This window comes from Marmota flaviventris, chromosome 6, assembly GCF_047511675.1.
Source record: "Marmota flaviventris isolate mMarFla1 chromosome 6, mMarFla1.hap1, whole genome shotgun sequence".
Lineage (NCBI taxonomy): Eukaryota > Metazoa > Chordata > Mammalia > Rodentia > Sciuridae > Marmota > Marmota flaviventris.
The window spans coordinates 119009322-119025261 of NC_092503.1; the positions used below are offsets into that span (position 1 = coordinate 119009322).

The 15940-nt window shown below is 61.6% G+C and overlaps 1 protein-coding gene across 2 annotated transcripts in view; it reads left to right on the top strand.

Annotated features, from left to right (window-relative positions):
• Grm4 (glutamate metabotropic receptor 4) overlaps positions 1–15940 on the top strand; it is a 90522-nt gene that overhangs the window by 67616 nt on the left and 6966 nt on the right. For both annotated transcript variants that reach the window (XM_027943670.3, XM_071613946.1), the window contains 3 exons: positions 7534–7734; positions 7936–8072; positions 11169–12104. In XM_027943670.3, coding sequence (XP_027799471.1) covers positions 7534–7734; positions 7936–8072; positions 11169–12104 — 1274 coding nt within the window. The remainder of the gene's footprint in view (positions 1–7533; positions 7735–7935; positions 8073–11168; positions 12105–15940) is intronic.

The following is a 15940-nucleotide window of genomic DNA, read 5'->3' on the forward strand; positions in this document are numbered from 1 at the left end:
TGAGTGTGGGAGCTGGGCTGTGTGAGCAGCTGCCCGTCACTGGGCGGTCACTGGGTGGTGGTCCCAGGACCTCAGCCTGCCCCATGGCCATGTGAACCGGCTGCTGGCCCAGAGAGCCTTGGGACAGGGCAGGTGCCGCGGCCTGGGGACTGCGCAGCCCTGGCTGTGCATCCTGGTGCTGCCACCTACTAGCTGGGTAGCCTCGGGCAGGTGACCTCCATTGCCTCATCTGTAACAGGAATCTGTCCCCCCTGCCCAGCACCTCCAGGGCCGTCCCGCAGGGCACACCCTTCCCCACGGCTTCCCAGAGGCGGGCTCTGCTCTGGGGCGCTCACCCCTGGGCCCACGCGGGTTGGGGTCACCGTGAGGGGCCTCTGCAGCTGCGGAGCCCAGAGCCCGTGGGGGAGCCGCCCGCTGCCCCTCCTCCCAGCCCCTCCCTGGGAGCCCAGAGCAGGGTTGGGGAATTAAAGCCATAAACAAGGCAGATGTGGCATCCGTCTTTTTGACAGCCCTGCCAGCCAGGTGATGGCTGCGCGGAGGAGGCACGGTTTACGAGGAGACAGGGAAAATCTACTGCCTGCTGCTCCCGGGGCGGGGAGCTGGGGGGCGACGGCGCAGGATGGCTGGGGATGTGTGGGGGACGCCAATCACCCCGCCTGTGCCAACAGCCACAATAACAACAGTAATAAAAATGGAAGAATAATAACAGCGAGTATTCACATAGCACCGTTAATTGAAGAGTGCAAGTTGTGCCTAATTCTAGGGTTTGGCCTTTTATCTTTACAAAAACCCATTTCACAGACAAGTAAACTAAGGCCCCAAGAGGTTAAGGACTTGCCCCAGGTAGTAAGAAGCAGAGCTGGGATTTGAACTCCAGAGCCATCTGGCTCCAGAGATGTCCTGCCTCAGGCCAGCTGATGTCCCAGCCCCAGGTCACCCCAGACTCTTTTGCAGAATCTTCCCAGCTCCACATCCCCAGAGGAACCAAGGGAGCCTCCCTCCTGGGGACAGGAAGGGACCTGTATTTGGGAGCACCCACTGTGCACCTGCTGTGAACCATGAGAAGAACCGGCTGTCACTCAGACCTTCAGCTGCAGGATGGTGACAGGATCCTGGCCCTGCCCCTCAATGCTCCTCTCACTTGTTCAGCCAGGAGACCAACCAGCACCGATTAAGAGGCTGACTATGTGCCCAGCCTATGGCTTGGTCAAGGGGACAGACCTGCTTTGGAGAGTCCCCCAAGCCCTGCAAATGGCAGATAATCTGGCCTTGCAGACAAGGTGGCAGAGGGTGGGGTGGCCTGGCAGTCAGTGTCATGGCCTATCCATGAGGCCAGAGGAGGACCCAGGACTCCTGGAGGAAAACAGAGTGCTGAGGCCGGGGATGTTGCCTCTTAAGTCAGGAGGTGTCACCGAGGAGGCAAACCTTCAAAGACAAGGAGGCAGAGGAAGAATGAGATGTGGGAATCTAGGAGAGAGCATGTCAGGTAGAGGACAGCACGTGCAAAGGCCCTGAGGTGGGCTCAAGCTCAGCAGGTCTGGGGAGCCATGAGGAAGCACTGAGCAGAGCAACAGTGGGGACATGAGGTCAGAGAGGTGGGGAGAATCACGAAGGCCGTGTGGGTAATTTGAAAGGCCTTAGTCTCTTTCACAGGATGAGAATAGCCACTGCAGGGCTTGAGAGAATGGAGGGGACCTGGTTTATATTCCAATGTCTCACTCTGGCTGCTGCCTGCGGAGGAGGTGGGGCTCAAGGGCAGAGTGGGAGACGGTGAAGACACTGGTGCTGTGACCCTGGTGGGTGGTGCCAGGGCCTAAGGCAGAGGTGTGTGGAGTTTGCTGAAGAATTTAAGGGGAGAGAAAGGTGACAGGAAGTCCAGGGTGTCTCCAAGGTCCCTGGCCCAGCCAGCAGGTGGAAGGGCCACTCTGCCTGAGATGAGCCGCGGGAGGAGGAGCCTGCTGGGAACTTGGACTGTGAGGAGGTGGCAGGGCACAGAGGGGGCTGTGGGGAGAGCCCAGAGGGGCCAGGACCGAGCCCTGGACACGGGGAGGTTGAGGGCAGGGCAGGGGAAGCGGGGGACAGCAGGAACCTGAGCATGGGGTTCTGGAGGTGCAGGGAGCCTCGGGGAGCCCAGGGAGAGGAGGACCTGGGCTGCACCATTGGCCACTTGGGGTCCTGGTGACCGCCGTGAGCTCAGTGTCCTTGGAGAGGTGGGTGCAAACTCCAGAGCTGGTCGGGAGAAAATGGGGCCCAGAAGTTGCTGCGGGGACTGAAGCAGCGGGCGGGGCCGGGCAGCGGGTCCTGGGGATTTCCGAGCTGAGTGATGTGGGCTGGGGGTCACCAGGACACAGATGGGCTCTGCCTGCGGCTCCGTCCTGTTAGGGAGAGGTGGGCTGGCCCTGGGGCAGGGGAGACCTTGGAACCAGGGTGGGGCTGGGGACCCGTCTGTCCTGGGCTCTGGCCGGGGTAGGTGTGGCCTCTGCTGCAGGTGTGACTCCCCTCCTGTGGCCCCAGGTGCCATTCACTTCACAGACAAGGACACTGAAGCTCAGAGAGGCTGGGGACCTCCCCAGGCCCGGCCAGAGGTGGACGGAGGGTGATCATGTCCTGCTTCTCAAACTGGGGTCCGTGGGCATCTGGGGACACATTCCTGGGGTCAGACTCTTTGGGGACCCAGGTGTTTCGGGAGGATCCGTAAGGTTCACGGTTTCATTTTGAGGGCGTCCGGAAGTGACTTCCACCAGCTCCAAAGTCCCCACCTCTCTGCTGAAGTGATCATTTATAGTCACTGTCAGAGTCACTGTCAGAGCTGGGACTTGAGCTCTGAAGCCACCCTTGTCATCCTGGGTCCTACTCGTGGGGACCCACAGGGTCGTTTACACCCTAATGCTTGCAGCTGGCTCCAGGTGGAGGAGCCGCCTCTGCCCCACAGAGCCCCAGGGCTTGACGGTGAGCCCCTGGCGGCCGGGTCGGGCCTCCGCTGGGCATACTTCGTCACCTTCCTGAGCTTCCTTTTCCTCATGAAATGGCCACCCCGTGTGTGCCAGCTGTCCCCCCAGACACTGGGGTCCAGCATCCCCTGGGACAGGAGGGAGTTGGTATGGAGCTGAGGCCGAGTTTGGGGGACAGAGCTGGGGATGAAGGAGGGGCTGAGTGGCTTGGAGATGCCCCAGGGTCCAGGGAGGGACCCGCAGAAACTGTGGTGTGTTGCCGAGAGCAGGAGGGTGACCCGCCCGGGATCCTGGCTGGGGACTTCTGGGAATCCTGGGCAGGATCAGGTGACAGTGATCCTGGCCTCAGGAGCAGGACTGGAGGGGCCCTCAGAATGCCCTGGTGGGTCAGGGGGCGGGAGGACGGCTCAGCCGCAGCAGGAGGTGGGTGGGGAGGAGGGAGGCGCCCCTCTGCCCCTCTGTGCAGGTCCAGGTGCACGGGGCACCCATGCCCATCCCACGTCAGGCCATGAGGGTCAGCACTGGGGCCAGCCTGCGCCAGCTGCATAGGACAGGGTGGGGAAGCCATGGCGGGAGGTGGGCCTCAGGGACTGGGCATCTTCCAACAGGAGAGAGTGGGGGGCGAGGGGAGCTGTCTGGGCACAGGTGTGGCTCTGGGGGCCACCTCCTTGTCTCCCTCAGTCGCCAGCAACCCCTCAAGGCCAGTGTTACCACCTGGGCCTCACGTCTGCGGAGGACACAGAGGCCTCAGGAGACCGCTGCTTGGCCAGGATCCCATAGCTGGTCTCCTGGGGGCACCCCGGGCCCTGGACCTGCTCTCTGGACGTTTTCTCAAGGGACAAAAACTGGTGTGTGTGTGTGTGTGTGTGTGTGTTTGTAGAGGCAGGTTCGTGTGTGTAGGTGTGTGTGGCATGTGCATCCATCTACATCTGGTCTCACTCAGGAGCATGTATGTGTTTATGCAGATGCTGTCAGTCCCCTGCCACTGTCCCCAGGACCCCAGCCCTCACACCCTGTGGTATGAGTGGACTCAATGCTCCTGGGGGCATCCCTGGCCTGAGACTGACCAGATGGGGTGACCCTGAGGTGCCCTCTACACAATCTCCTGGAGGTCCCCAGCGGGACCGACCCCCACCTGGTTTTGGCGACCTTGCCTTCCCAAATAAGACTCCTGCCATGTTGTGTGTATGACTTCCGTAAATGCGTGCAGGTTCGTGCGTTGGCTACTCTGCATGGGTGGATGCGAGGACGTGCGTCTGGGTGACTGTTTTGTGTACCTGGTGCGAGGCCCCTGCGTGCACCAGCAGACCTCGGCTGGCCGGGGAGCCGTGGGGAGGTGAGGGGGAGACAGGGAGGGCTCTGATTATTTCAACCTTGAAAACTCATTTCAATTACAATTTACAACCTGCAGACAAAGGCTGCAGTCACCGTAGTAACCACAGCTCCAGGGTTTGACGGAGAAAATCCTCCCGATGGTTCCCCGGCTGGCTGTCACCCGTGGCGGAGCCAAACGCATCTCTGCCTCACTGTGCCCCAGGACACAATTAGGACATCTTCAAACTGTTGCTGCTGTCAGTGCCGCCATGTGTCTGGAATTTATCTCCCTCAATAGCTCTCAGATATTCGTGTTGTGCTCCTTCCCAGAGCTGCGGGTCCTGGGCTCCAGGACCCCACCTGCCCATGGGAGGGAATGTTCTAGGCCCCTCCCTCCACTACTGCCTACCGCCTCTGGACCTGCCGCAGTGCTCCTTCACCCCACTGAAGCCTGGCCAGGCAGGGGCAGGGCCTGGACCCCAGGGGAGGGGCTGGAGCAGGGCGGGGGCTGTTCAGGAAGTGGACTCCTTTGGAGTCAAGAGATTTGGGTTCACATTCCCTCCCCTTGGCCTCACCGTGGGAGTGCACTTTGCCCGACACTGTTGGGTCCTGGAGGGGTGCAGATGAGGGGCCCCCGGCCTGGAGTCCAAGCTGCCATTTGCGAGAGGGCATGGGGGGGGGAGAGAGAGAGAGGGAGGGAGGGAGGGAGGGAGAGAATATGCATTCTCATGGCTTGGTGTCCCCTTTGCAGGGCACCTCACTGCCCCCTGGTTGTCTCATGTAACAGGATTGGCCTTGAGACAGTCAGGTCAAGGGGGGCAGCTGTGCAGAGGTCTCCAGGGTCCCTGGGGCCGCACCACCAGGAGGCTGGGCACGAGGCTGCTGAGGGTCTGTAGGACCCCGGACCCCTTTTTGCAGGAGCCACCCCAGGGGGGGAGCGCTTTCTTGGCAAGGATGCCCCTGGGGGATGCCCACCGTCCAGCAGCAACCCTGGAGGCTTTATGAGCCCAGCAAGAGACCTGGAGGGACCCAGGAATGGAGATTCAGCGGGGCCCTCTGAGGAGGGACCTGGGAGGCAACCCTGGAGAGGCGAGGCCCAGGCCGGCTTAGTGGGGGAGCTGCATCTCCCCAGAGGGGAGCCAGCCTCTGTCACCTAAGGTGTCCTTGGCCGTGGGAGAGTGCTGTCTTCTTCCTGCAGTGGCCGCAGCCTCCCGCTCTGTCCCTGCTTAATAATTGATCTCTTCTCCGGCTGAGTCGGGTGTGGTGGGAGCTGCCGGAGCGAGTGCTGGGGCTGGGGGTCGGGGTGCGCATGGGGTTGGGCCTGGGTGCAGGAGTTGCTTTCCAAGGGAACCCTCCCTTTGGGCACAGGTTGGCCCTTTTCTTTCTCTCTTGGCTTTTCAGAACCTGGGGTCAGAGGCCCTGGACAGAGGCAGATGGAGAAGCTGGAGAATGTGTCTCATGCTCGTCCCCTTCTGTTTGTGCTTGACCTAGAAATAGTGCTGCCGAGCTCGCAGCGTCACATCAGAAAAGAGGCCTCGGGTCAGATGCGGCCCGAGGGAGGCAGGGTGGGGTCTGGAAGCTAGGAGCACTCAGCAGTGGCCAGAGCCCAGCTCCCTGGCCGTGTGACCGGGCTTCCCTCTCCAGGCCTCCATCTTCTTGGATGTAAAACGTCAGGGGGGCAGGTGACCCCTGGCCCCAGCGTCTGTGATTTATTTATGTCTGTTCTTTGCAGCTCTGGGAGTTGACCCCAGGGGTGCTTGACCGACTGAGCTGCATCCCCAGCCTTTTTTATTTTTTATTTTTTGAGACAGGGTCTTGCTGAGTTGGCCTTGCACTTCCGTCTCCCTGTCTCCGCCTCCTTCCAAGGGAGCTGGGGTCACAGGGGTCATTCCACAATTTCTAACATCCACCTGGCCATCTGTGAATGTCTAACCTGAGCTTGGCCGAGCAGGGTGTGGGCTCCTGGCCGGCAGGTTAAACCGAGTGACCAGGCTGGCCGAAGGGTGACGTGCCACAGGCCAGTCAGCCCCGTTCCTGGGCTGTGGGTGGTGACTGTCCTTCCTGGTGTGGGGGGTTGGATGGTGGGGTAGGTCACAGGGAAAGGCAGTGGGAGCTCTGCACCCTGGGTCTGCCTCTGAGATGTCCCAGGCCGGAGATAGACACAGTGACTTCCGGCCCCCCAGGGAGCTGGGGGTGGGGCTTATGAAGGTCAACTTCCTTCTTCTGTCCTTGAGAGGAGACTGTGGGCCGGGCAGTGTGCAGAGGCTGTGGCCTTGGGAGTGAAGCCAGGCTTCCCCAGGGCTCTGTCCACCTCCTCTTGTCTTCCTGCCCCCATGTCCTCTCCTTGGCGACCCCAGCCTTCCTCTCCTGCTCTCCCCACCTGCTTGCCGCCCCTCCCTGTCTAGCGTGGTGTACAGGCTCGGGCAGGAGTGTCCGTGTCCAGATCCCGCTCCGCGCGCTCTCGCAGCGTTGCCAGCTTCTCTGGGCCTCCGTTTCCCCCTCTCTCTGGTGGGTATGCCCAACACCAGACTGTCCTGCCCAATGGCTTCCATGTCGATTGGGTCTCACACATTTCATGCATGGCTCCTGGCACAGGAGCATCACACAGCCATGGTGCATGCAGAGCTTGGGTGGGCACCGAGGACAGGTCAGAGTCTCGAGGCCTGGAGGGCTGTGGCAGTTGACAGTGAGGGGGTGATGGAGGCCGTTCCCCATTTTGCCAAGTTCTCCCACCCTGGCTCCTGGGGGAGGCTGTTACTGAGGTGGAGATGGAGTGGCCGGGGATAATGGTGACTCAGGTGTTTGGAATGGCTGGAAACCACTGAGGGCATCAGGAGACCAGACAGTCTCCCTGGGCCTCCATGTCCCCACCTGCAGCCTGGGGTGAGCTTGGAGTCCTGTGGCTGGAGTGCAGTCCGTGGTGAGCTGCTTTGGGAGCTCGGCTCTCCTTTGTGACAGACACAGCCCTGTCCTAGCTGTTCCCTAGCCTGAGCTGTGCAGCTGCTCCATAGCCACAGGGTGGCAGGTGACGGGGCGTCCTGGTTGTTCTGGGGTCCCGGGGAACCCAGCCGTGAGTGGTGCTGTGGCAGGACAGTGCACCCTCTCATTTCCTTGGTGCCCCTGCAGGTCCAGCTCCCGGGGTGGCAGAGCAAGCCCTGATGTGTGCATGGACTGGCTGGGGCGCCCCTCCAGGCCCCAACGGCCACTATAGTTCCACTGTGAGATGGGGGCGACTCACAGGCACCCCGTCCTGGGGGTCTCGTTGCAGACCGTGAGCGCATTGGGCAGGACTCGGCATACGAACAGGAGGGGAAGGTGCAGTTTGTGATCGACGCTGTGTACGCCATGGGCCACGCGCTGCACGCCATGCACCGAGACCTGTGTCCTGGTCGTGTGGGGCTCTGCCCCCGCATGGACCCCGTGGACGGCACCCAGCTGCTTAAGTACATCCGAAACGTCAACTTCTCAGGTGGGGGCGTGGCGCAGGGCGCTGCTCAACCCCGGGGTCCTGGGCCGCGGAGGTGGGAAGGAGTCCTGGGGCTCCTGGGTTTGAAATGGGAGTCTCCTCAGATACCTCCAGGAGGAGGGACCCCAAGATGTTCCACGGAGGGGCCCCCCCAGAGATATCTCCGCCTCTGTGTAGAGGCTCAGCGAGACACCCCACCCACAGGCATCGCAGGAAACCCCGTGACCTTCAATGAGAATGGAGATGCCCCTGGGCGCTATGACATCTACCAGTACCAGCTGCGCAACGGCTCTGCCGAGTACAAGGTCATTGGCTCCTGGACAGACCACCTGCACCTCCGAGTAAGCGGGGCGGGAGGGGCCTGTAGGGACTCATGCCATCCCAACCTGTGGGCGGGCGCCAAGGGAGGGCGTGGCTGCCAGTCGGGCCTCCTTCCCAGCCCTTCTGGCTGCCAGTCGGGCCTCCTTCCTCCTTCACTCCCAAGGCCACAGTCTCTCCCAGACCCTCACCCCAAAATAGAAAAGGGTGTCTGGAGTTTTTTTTTGGGGGGTGCATACCGGGGATTGAACTTGGGGACACTAGACCACTGAGCCACACCCCCAGCCCTATGTGTATTTTATTTAGAGACAGGGTCTCACTGAGTTTCTGAGGGCCTCACCAGTGCTGAGGCTGGCTTTGAACTTGAGGTCCTCCTATTTAAGCCCCCTGGAGCTACTAGGACTACAGGCGTGTGCCACTGTGCCCAGCAGTGCCTGGAGTTCTGCTGCCATTCTGTGCCTTGTCCTCTCCCATGGCTCAGGGTTTTCCAGGCTGCTCCCCAAGGGAGCCTGGGGGCTCTGGAGAGAGGAATTCACACACGCAGACCGAGCCAGAGGCTTGGTGGGAGGGGCCATTTTGGGAGGCTGCGTCTGGACAGAGGGTGAAGTCTCATGGTGGGGCACGGAGAGGCGCTGGGTTTCTGGCATTGGCTGTGGCCAGGGAGTGAGTCCCCATCCCTTCAAACCACGCTAGATGGCAGTCATTTTTCTGGGTTCTCCTAGTCATACCTTCCCAGATCACAGAATGACCCAGGAATGCAGTGGCTTTACCTCTAGCCCTCAGTGTCCCTATCTGTGAAATAGAGGCATGTGTGGGAAGAGAAAATACCTCCAGTTCCTTCCTTAGGGACACCCCTGTGGACATGTCACTGCCCTGCAAGGGTGAAGGGGTGAGCTGTGCTTTGGTGGGCACAGTGTGACACCTTAAAGGGCCAGACTGAGGAGACCATGCTGGGAGAGCTTCATGGTGTCCCTGTGTCCTCCTGCGACACTCTCTAGCCCCCAGCACCATGTAGTCCCTTCTAGGCCAGAGGACACAGGTCAGGAAAACCAGCCCTGGGGAGGCAAAGGAGCTCTCCCAGGGCACCCAGAGCCCTCCTGTGAAGAGGCTCCTGGCTGTGAACAGACAGAACAGGGCGGGGGCACTCAGCAAGGTGGAGCCCGATGGGCAATGGAGGTGTCTCCCTGGGGGCAGAGGGCAGAGCAGGCCGGCTGCTGGTTTCCTGAGCACTGTGTGCACCAGGGCTATCCTGAGCACAGTGCCTTCCTGTGAGGGTGGCAGCTCTGAGGTAGGCACTGTCATTGTCCCCACTGCCCAGATTGGTTGATGAAGGGAGGGGTCTGTGGAGGTGGCCCTGGACTCCTCCCCGAGCAATGCAAGCCCCTGCACTCAGCCTGGCCATCTCCAGGGCCCAGCCTGGCCCAGCCCGTGATGCCCTTCTGGTCCTCAGTCCCCCTTGCCTGGAGGCCCAGATGGCGGTCAGCTGCTGGAGCAGTGGGCTGGCTGGGCCTGGCTGCTTTCCTCTTAGGTGGCTTTGGTTGGGCTGCACCGTGGGCCCTCTAGGACCCACGGGGGAGGCTTCGGCTACCGGACACTGTCTTCCCCAGGGGCTGAGCCAGGGCCTCTCGTTACAGCCGAGCCTGGCTGCCCAGGTGTGGCCATCTCTCCAGCAGCCAGGGCAGCAATGTCCTGTCCTCCCGGAGCTGCTGTTTCCATGAAGTGTTAAAGTTGTCCCATGATGACCTCCAGGGGACTGCCCTTAAGTAAGGAGGGGCAAGGTGCCGTCCTACCTGCTGTGGCTGAGTCAGATGAGAAAACGAAGGCCCGAGAGGCCAAGGTCCTGTTCAGGGCTGTGAAGTCCCTTAGCCACAGAACCGTGATCCTAGGACTTGACCACCTCTGCTGTCCTTTCCCCTGGAACCACAGAGTTTTCCAGAGCACCCACCATCGTCCTGTGAGCTGGGAGGAAGGTCTTCTCCTGCGGGGGGTTCAGTGGGCAGGGGTGATGAGGGCCTTTTCATTCCTCCAGACCCTGTGCTGGTCACTGCTGTCCCTCTAGCTACTCGGGCGACACATTTTATAAGGCCCAGAGCCACAGAACAAACCTCTTATAAAGATTCTCTTCCCACCTGCCACGAGGCCGGCTCCGGGTTCCCTGCCCACCCTCCCTGCTGCTTTTCTCTGCTCCGAAACCCTCTGAGCAGCCCCCAAACCACTGGCTACATTTCTCCAGGACCCCCCCCACACACACACACACTCGGGGCCAGGTGGCTGGGCTCCCCCTGGGAACGAGCTCCCCCCACAGCTGCTGGTTTAGAGCAACGCGTTGAACCAGGCCCCGAGGTAGTCGGGCTCCCTCTGCCCAGCACGGGCCTCTTCGGCTCTTTGGGGCCACGTGTTTACTTTCCAGATGTTGTGGCACCTTCAGCAGGGCGCGACAGCACTCTGTGACTTCTTTGCTCCCAGCATTTGTATCTTCAGAGACGTGGAATGTGAGCAGTGCTAATTTAGAGCAGGATGTAGGGAAACGCTACCCCCCTGGGCGCCCGTCCAGCGTCCTCTGGTTAAATCCTGGTTCCTCCTACTCTCTGTGCGGCCTGCTCCCTCTGCCGCTGGGTGGAAGCGCCACGGGCTGAGCTGGGGCAGCGCATCTCCTGCTCTGAAGTGCCTGCCAATCATGGGCTGGTGGGGTCCTGCTGGAACACAGAACCTGGGGTGGTCCCTGGGGTGGGCCTGAACGTACATTTCCCTGGGTGCTGCTCCTGGGTGTTGCCGCTGCTGCTGGCAAGGCCTCAGGGACTGGGAATCAGGATGCTGAGCTCTGTGCCCTGCTGTCGAGCCTCCATGTGACACTAGGTTGTCATATACTGCTCTCTGGGCGCAGTGTCTCCATAGGAGTCTTCAGAGTTTTGGAGTCACTTGGGCTGCCCCCAGGTCAGTGTCTTGCCCGGAGCTTGTTTAAATCCAGCTGTCCGATGCAGTGAGTCCTGGTGGGATCCAGGCAGCTGCATTTTGAGCCAACTCATTGGCCCGTGCAGGTGTGGGGCAGTGCCCTGTGGGGTGGGTGGGGCGCTGGGTGGCACATCCTGAGGTCCACTCTGTGGTGCTGTTGTTGCCAGACAGAGAGGATGCACTGGCCGGGGAGCGGGCAGCAGCTGCCCCGCTCCATCTGCAGCCTGCCCTGCCAGCCGGGCGAGCGGAAGAAGACGGTGAAGGGCATGCCCTGCTGCTGGCACTGCGAGCCCTGCACAGGGTACCAGTACCAGGTGGACCGCTACACCTGTAAGACCTGTCCCTACGACATGAGGCCCACAGAGAACCGCACGGGCTGCCGGCCCATCCCCATCATCAAGCTCGAGTGGGACTCGCCCTGGGCAGTGCTGCCCCTCTTCCTGGCCGTGGTGGGCATTGCTGCCACGCTGTTTGTGGTGGTCACCTTCGTGCGCTACAACGACACACCCATCGTGAAGGCCTCGGGCCGCGAGCTGAGCTATGTGCTGCTGGCGGGCATCTTCCTGTGCTACGCCACCACCTTCCTGATGATCGCCGAGCCAGACCTGGGCACCTGCTCCCTGCGCCGCATCTTCCTGGGGCTGGGCATGAGCATCAGCTACGCCGCGCTGCTCACCAAGACCAACCGCATCTACCGCATCTTCGAGCAGGGCAAGCGGTCGGTCAGCGCCCCGCGCTTCATCAGCCCCGCCTCGCAGCTGGCCATCACCTTCAGCCTCATCTCCCTGCAGCTGCTGGGCATCTGCGTGTGGTTCGTCGTGGACCCTTCCCACTCGGTGGTGGACTTCCAGGACCAGCGGACGCTCGATCCCCGATTCGCCAGGGGGGTGCTCAAGTGCGACATCTCGGACCTGTCGCTCATCTGCCTGCTGGGCTACAGCATGCTGCTCATGGTCACGTGTACCGTGTACGCCATCAAGACGCGTGGCGTGCCCGAGACCTTCAACGAGGCCAAGCCCATCGGCTTCACCATGTACACCACCTGCATCGTCTGGCTGGCCTTCATCCCCATCTTCTTTGGCACCTCGCAGTCCGCGGACAAGGTGCCTGGGGGGGGCCGGGGGGGAGAGGGGGTGGATGGAGGGCGGGTGGGGGGGCAGGGGGAAAAGGGGATGGATGGAGGGCGGGTGGGGGGTGGGGACACGGCAGCTTCCCAGGCTGCCCCCCAAGCTTCCTGCTGCCCTCTCTCTCTGGGGTGCAAGTCCTTCCCCGGGTTCTGGGCTTGCCTCCTCTTCTTCCTTCCCTTTTCCTGCCACTCCACCTTCTCCCTCTGTATCCCTCTCCTTCCTTCCCTCTCTGTGTCCCCTTCCCCTTCCCTTCCCCCTCTTCCTGCCTGCCTGGCCCTCCCTTCCCCTCCCCCTTCCCTCCATCAGCTGGGAGTGCTTGGGACTTGGAGGTGTGACGTGTCTCAGGGGTTCACTTCCTCTCTAGCCAGCTCCAAGCTGCCCTGAGGCCCAGCAGCCCGGGCCCTGGCAGTGCCAGCTGAGGGCCGTTTGCCTGGCCTGAGGTCTGCACACCGAGGCCCCCGTGGACTCTGCCCACACAGCCCGGCGCTGCCTGGGTAACTGGGAAGGGCTGGGAGTCACTGAGGCCAGGCACCCTGGCCGACGAGGATCCCGGCTCCCGGCCTGGGCTCCCGTCTATACGTGGGCTCTGAGCAAGCCGGCTGGCCTTGCTGGCCGGTTCTTCACCATAAGGTGGGACCACGAGCCTTCCTGCGGTCTTCCCAGGTGCTGTCACAGTGTGAGACAGTGAGTGCAGACTCTAAGGAGTGGGACTGGGGACGCGGGCAGGGCGAGGGACCAGGTCAGAGAGGCAACAGGCCGATGGCAAGACCCAGGGGCTGGGGGGGACCCGGCTCCCGTGAGCAATCAGAGAGCCCCGAGGGAGGGCACACCTGGCCACCTGGTGCAGGGTTAGGAGCACGCCGGCTGCTGGTGAGCCCTGACCAGGTGAGATGGGAGCAGGGGCTGTGAGGAGGTCGCTGTGGTGGGGGGCAGGAGGTGATGGCAGCAGAAGTGGCGAGACGCAGGGGAGTCTGGGTGTCTGGAGAAGAGGTGGCAGCTTCTGGTGGCTCGTGTCTGGGGAGCCCAGGAGTCGTGATGACTCCAAGGTTTTGGTCCAAGTGACCGGGAGGACAGAGTTCTAGTGCACTAAGAAAGGGGAGGTGACAGGAGGCTGTGTGGGGCAGGATCTGGGGACCTTTGGACGTGCCAAGTTTGGGGCACCTACACATTTCCAGGTGCAGCTGTCACATCAGCAGCTGAGAGAGGGTTGACTTCAGGTGGAGACATAACTGGGGACTAGCATGAAGCTGGGGGCCCAGGCATGAGCTCTTGGGGATGCTTGGCCTTTAGAGAGGCACTGCAAAACTGCCATGGACAGGGTACCTGTCATGTGCCACCAGACCCTACTGCAGCTGGCAAGAGTAAGTATCACCACCCCCACTTATAGACCAAGACATAGGCACAGAGAGGTAAAGTGACTTGCCCAAGATCACACAGCCAGTAGATGGCACAACTGGACTTGAGCTCTCTCTGTCTAGCTCAGGACCCTCCCTCCCCCAACCCCCACTGCCCCTGCACTGCCCTGGGACATCCTTGGTAGGTGCCCACTTCTTTCCCTCAAGGGCAGGAGCTGCGTCCTTCACCCAGAATCCCTTGGGCTTTGCTCAGGCAAACCTGTAATGTGTCTTCTGGTGGCAGGTTTGGGGACTGGGGGGCTCCAAGACACAGACCTTGGGCCTGGCAGGGAGTGGCCTGAGGTCTGAGACCAGGCCTGGCTTCAGTGAGGGATGCCATGCCCCTGTGTCTGAGCCAGGTCACTGCCTCCCCAGCACACAGTGGGACCCAGCTCTGTGGCCCCCACTGTGGGAGGCCCTTCTTGCTAAGGGCAGAAGTGGGCATAGGCCCCATGTCCCTCTGTGCCCACTAGGTCCCTGGAGCTGGCTGGGTGGCTGGTCCCACCCACCAGGAAGTTGCTGCTTGAGAAATCACCCTGGGCAGCACCAGAGGCCTCTTCCTGCCTCCTTGAGGAGCCAGGACTACAGGGGCCGCAACTGGTGGGAAGCCCGTGCCTCCCCTTCGATCCCCGGCTGCTGCCACACTCCCTCCCCAGTGGGCTCCTGTCATCCCAAGTCTCAGGACCCTCTGCCTCGGGCTGAGGGCCCAGCGTCCCCTCCCCGTCTCCAGGCTGCCCACCTCTCTCTGATGCCTTCTTCCTTAGGCTGCCTCAGCACTGACCATGAAAGAACCCAAGATGATCCCTTCACAGTCCCACAGAGGGACAGAGACTTGAGTGGACCGTCCAGCTCCACCCATGGGGGCATGGGCCGTGGTAGACACCCAGTCCCTCTCTGGGCCTCTGAGTGGCACGGTGGTGGACATACGCTCTGAAGTCCCTGTGGGTTCGGGCCCCAGCCTTCTTAGAGGCTCAGGCAGCCTCTGGGCTGTGTCTGGGCCATGTCACTTGCACCAGAGCTAGGAAAAGCCCCCGGGCAAGCGGCAGCTGTGGCCACGGGTGTGCATGTTCTTGTGTGTATGGGTCAGTAGGGGGTGGGGCGGTTGTCAGGAGTTGTGACGCAGGTACAGAAGTGTGTGTGGACAGGTCTGAGTGTACCCTTTTGTGCACGTAGTTGGGCAGTGTGCGTGCCGAGGGGTTCCTAGCTGCCAGTGTGCGTATAAGTGTGCAGATTGAGTGTGTGTTCCCAGAAGTGTATTTGCATGCAGATGTGCAAGTGTGGGGGTGCAGATGTGAGTGGGTACACACAGGTGACTGCACAGCTGTGCTGGAGTGCACCTGGGTAGCAGGTGTCTGTGGCATGAGTGTGCACATGTGAGCTCAGAGGTGCAGGAGTACAGGTGTGCAGTGTGACGGCATGTGCGAGGAGCATGGTGTGTCCCAGGGGTGCTGGCTGAACCGGGCCTATCCCTGGAGCGCAGGTGCTGGCGGAGTGGAGCTGTCTTGCCGCTCTGCTGAGCGGGCGGATGGATTTCCCAGCATTAGCCCGGATTTCCAGGGCTTAGCACGGCAGCCCCGGGCATTACCAGGGCCGTCCTGAGCGGGCTTTCTCCACTGTGCGGGTGACTGCTCAGCCAGGTTGGGGCAGGACGTGGTGGCGAAGCCAACCAGGGTGTGTGTGGGCTTATGGTCTGGTTCATACAGATTCTGAGAATCTTTGTCCCCAGGGGGTGCCCTGGGAAGAAGCCGAGAGCAGCAGAGCTCAACTCCTTGCCCAGCCCCTGGCACTGTCCCCCGGGGCCTCCCATGAAACCCGCAAACATTCTCTACGCAATGGCTGCTCTTTCTGTGCCCCTGCCTCCACCAAGTCAGGGTGGACAACCTCCTGCACTCTGGGAGCCGGTGGCTGGTGAGGATCGTGCAGGGCTCCTCATGAAGGTGGAATGTGACCAGGGATGGTGGAGGTCAGCGTGTAGCTGGCCGGGGATGAGCTGCAGGAGAGAGCTGAAGTCACCACACTCCAGTGGCCGCCTCTCCTTCTGCCTGCCTTAGGACCCTCCTGGTGCCCGAATGCAGTCCCTCAGGGGTGGCTGCTGGGTTCTCTGGGCCCATTGCTTCTCTGAGAAGGGTTCACCTGCCACCACCACCCGGTGACCACGTGCACCTTCACACAGGGATGCCAGAATCAACGCCGAGCAGGCTCCAGGAGTGCAGGGGGGTGCCAGGTGCTGGGGCAGGGAGAGGAGCTGGGGCGGGCAGAGCTAGGGTGGCTAAGGGAGCCTGGAGGGCTCATGCCAGGCCCAACAGGTTAGAGGGCGCCTTTGCTCTGTTTGGTCTCTTTGTGCCTTTCCTGTGTTTTGTCATCTGAAGGCTCTCAGGCTAGAGGACAGAGCAATGCAGAGCGCCATGACGGCTCAGG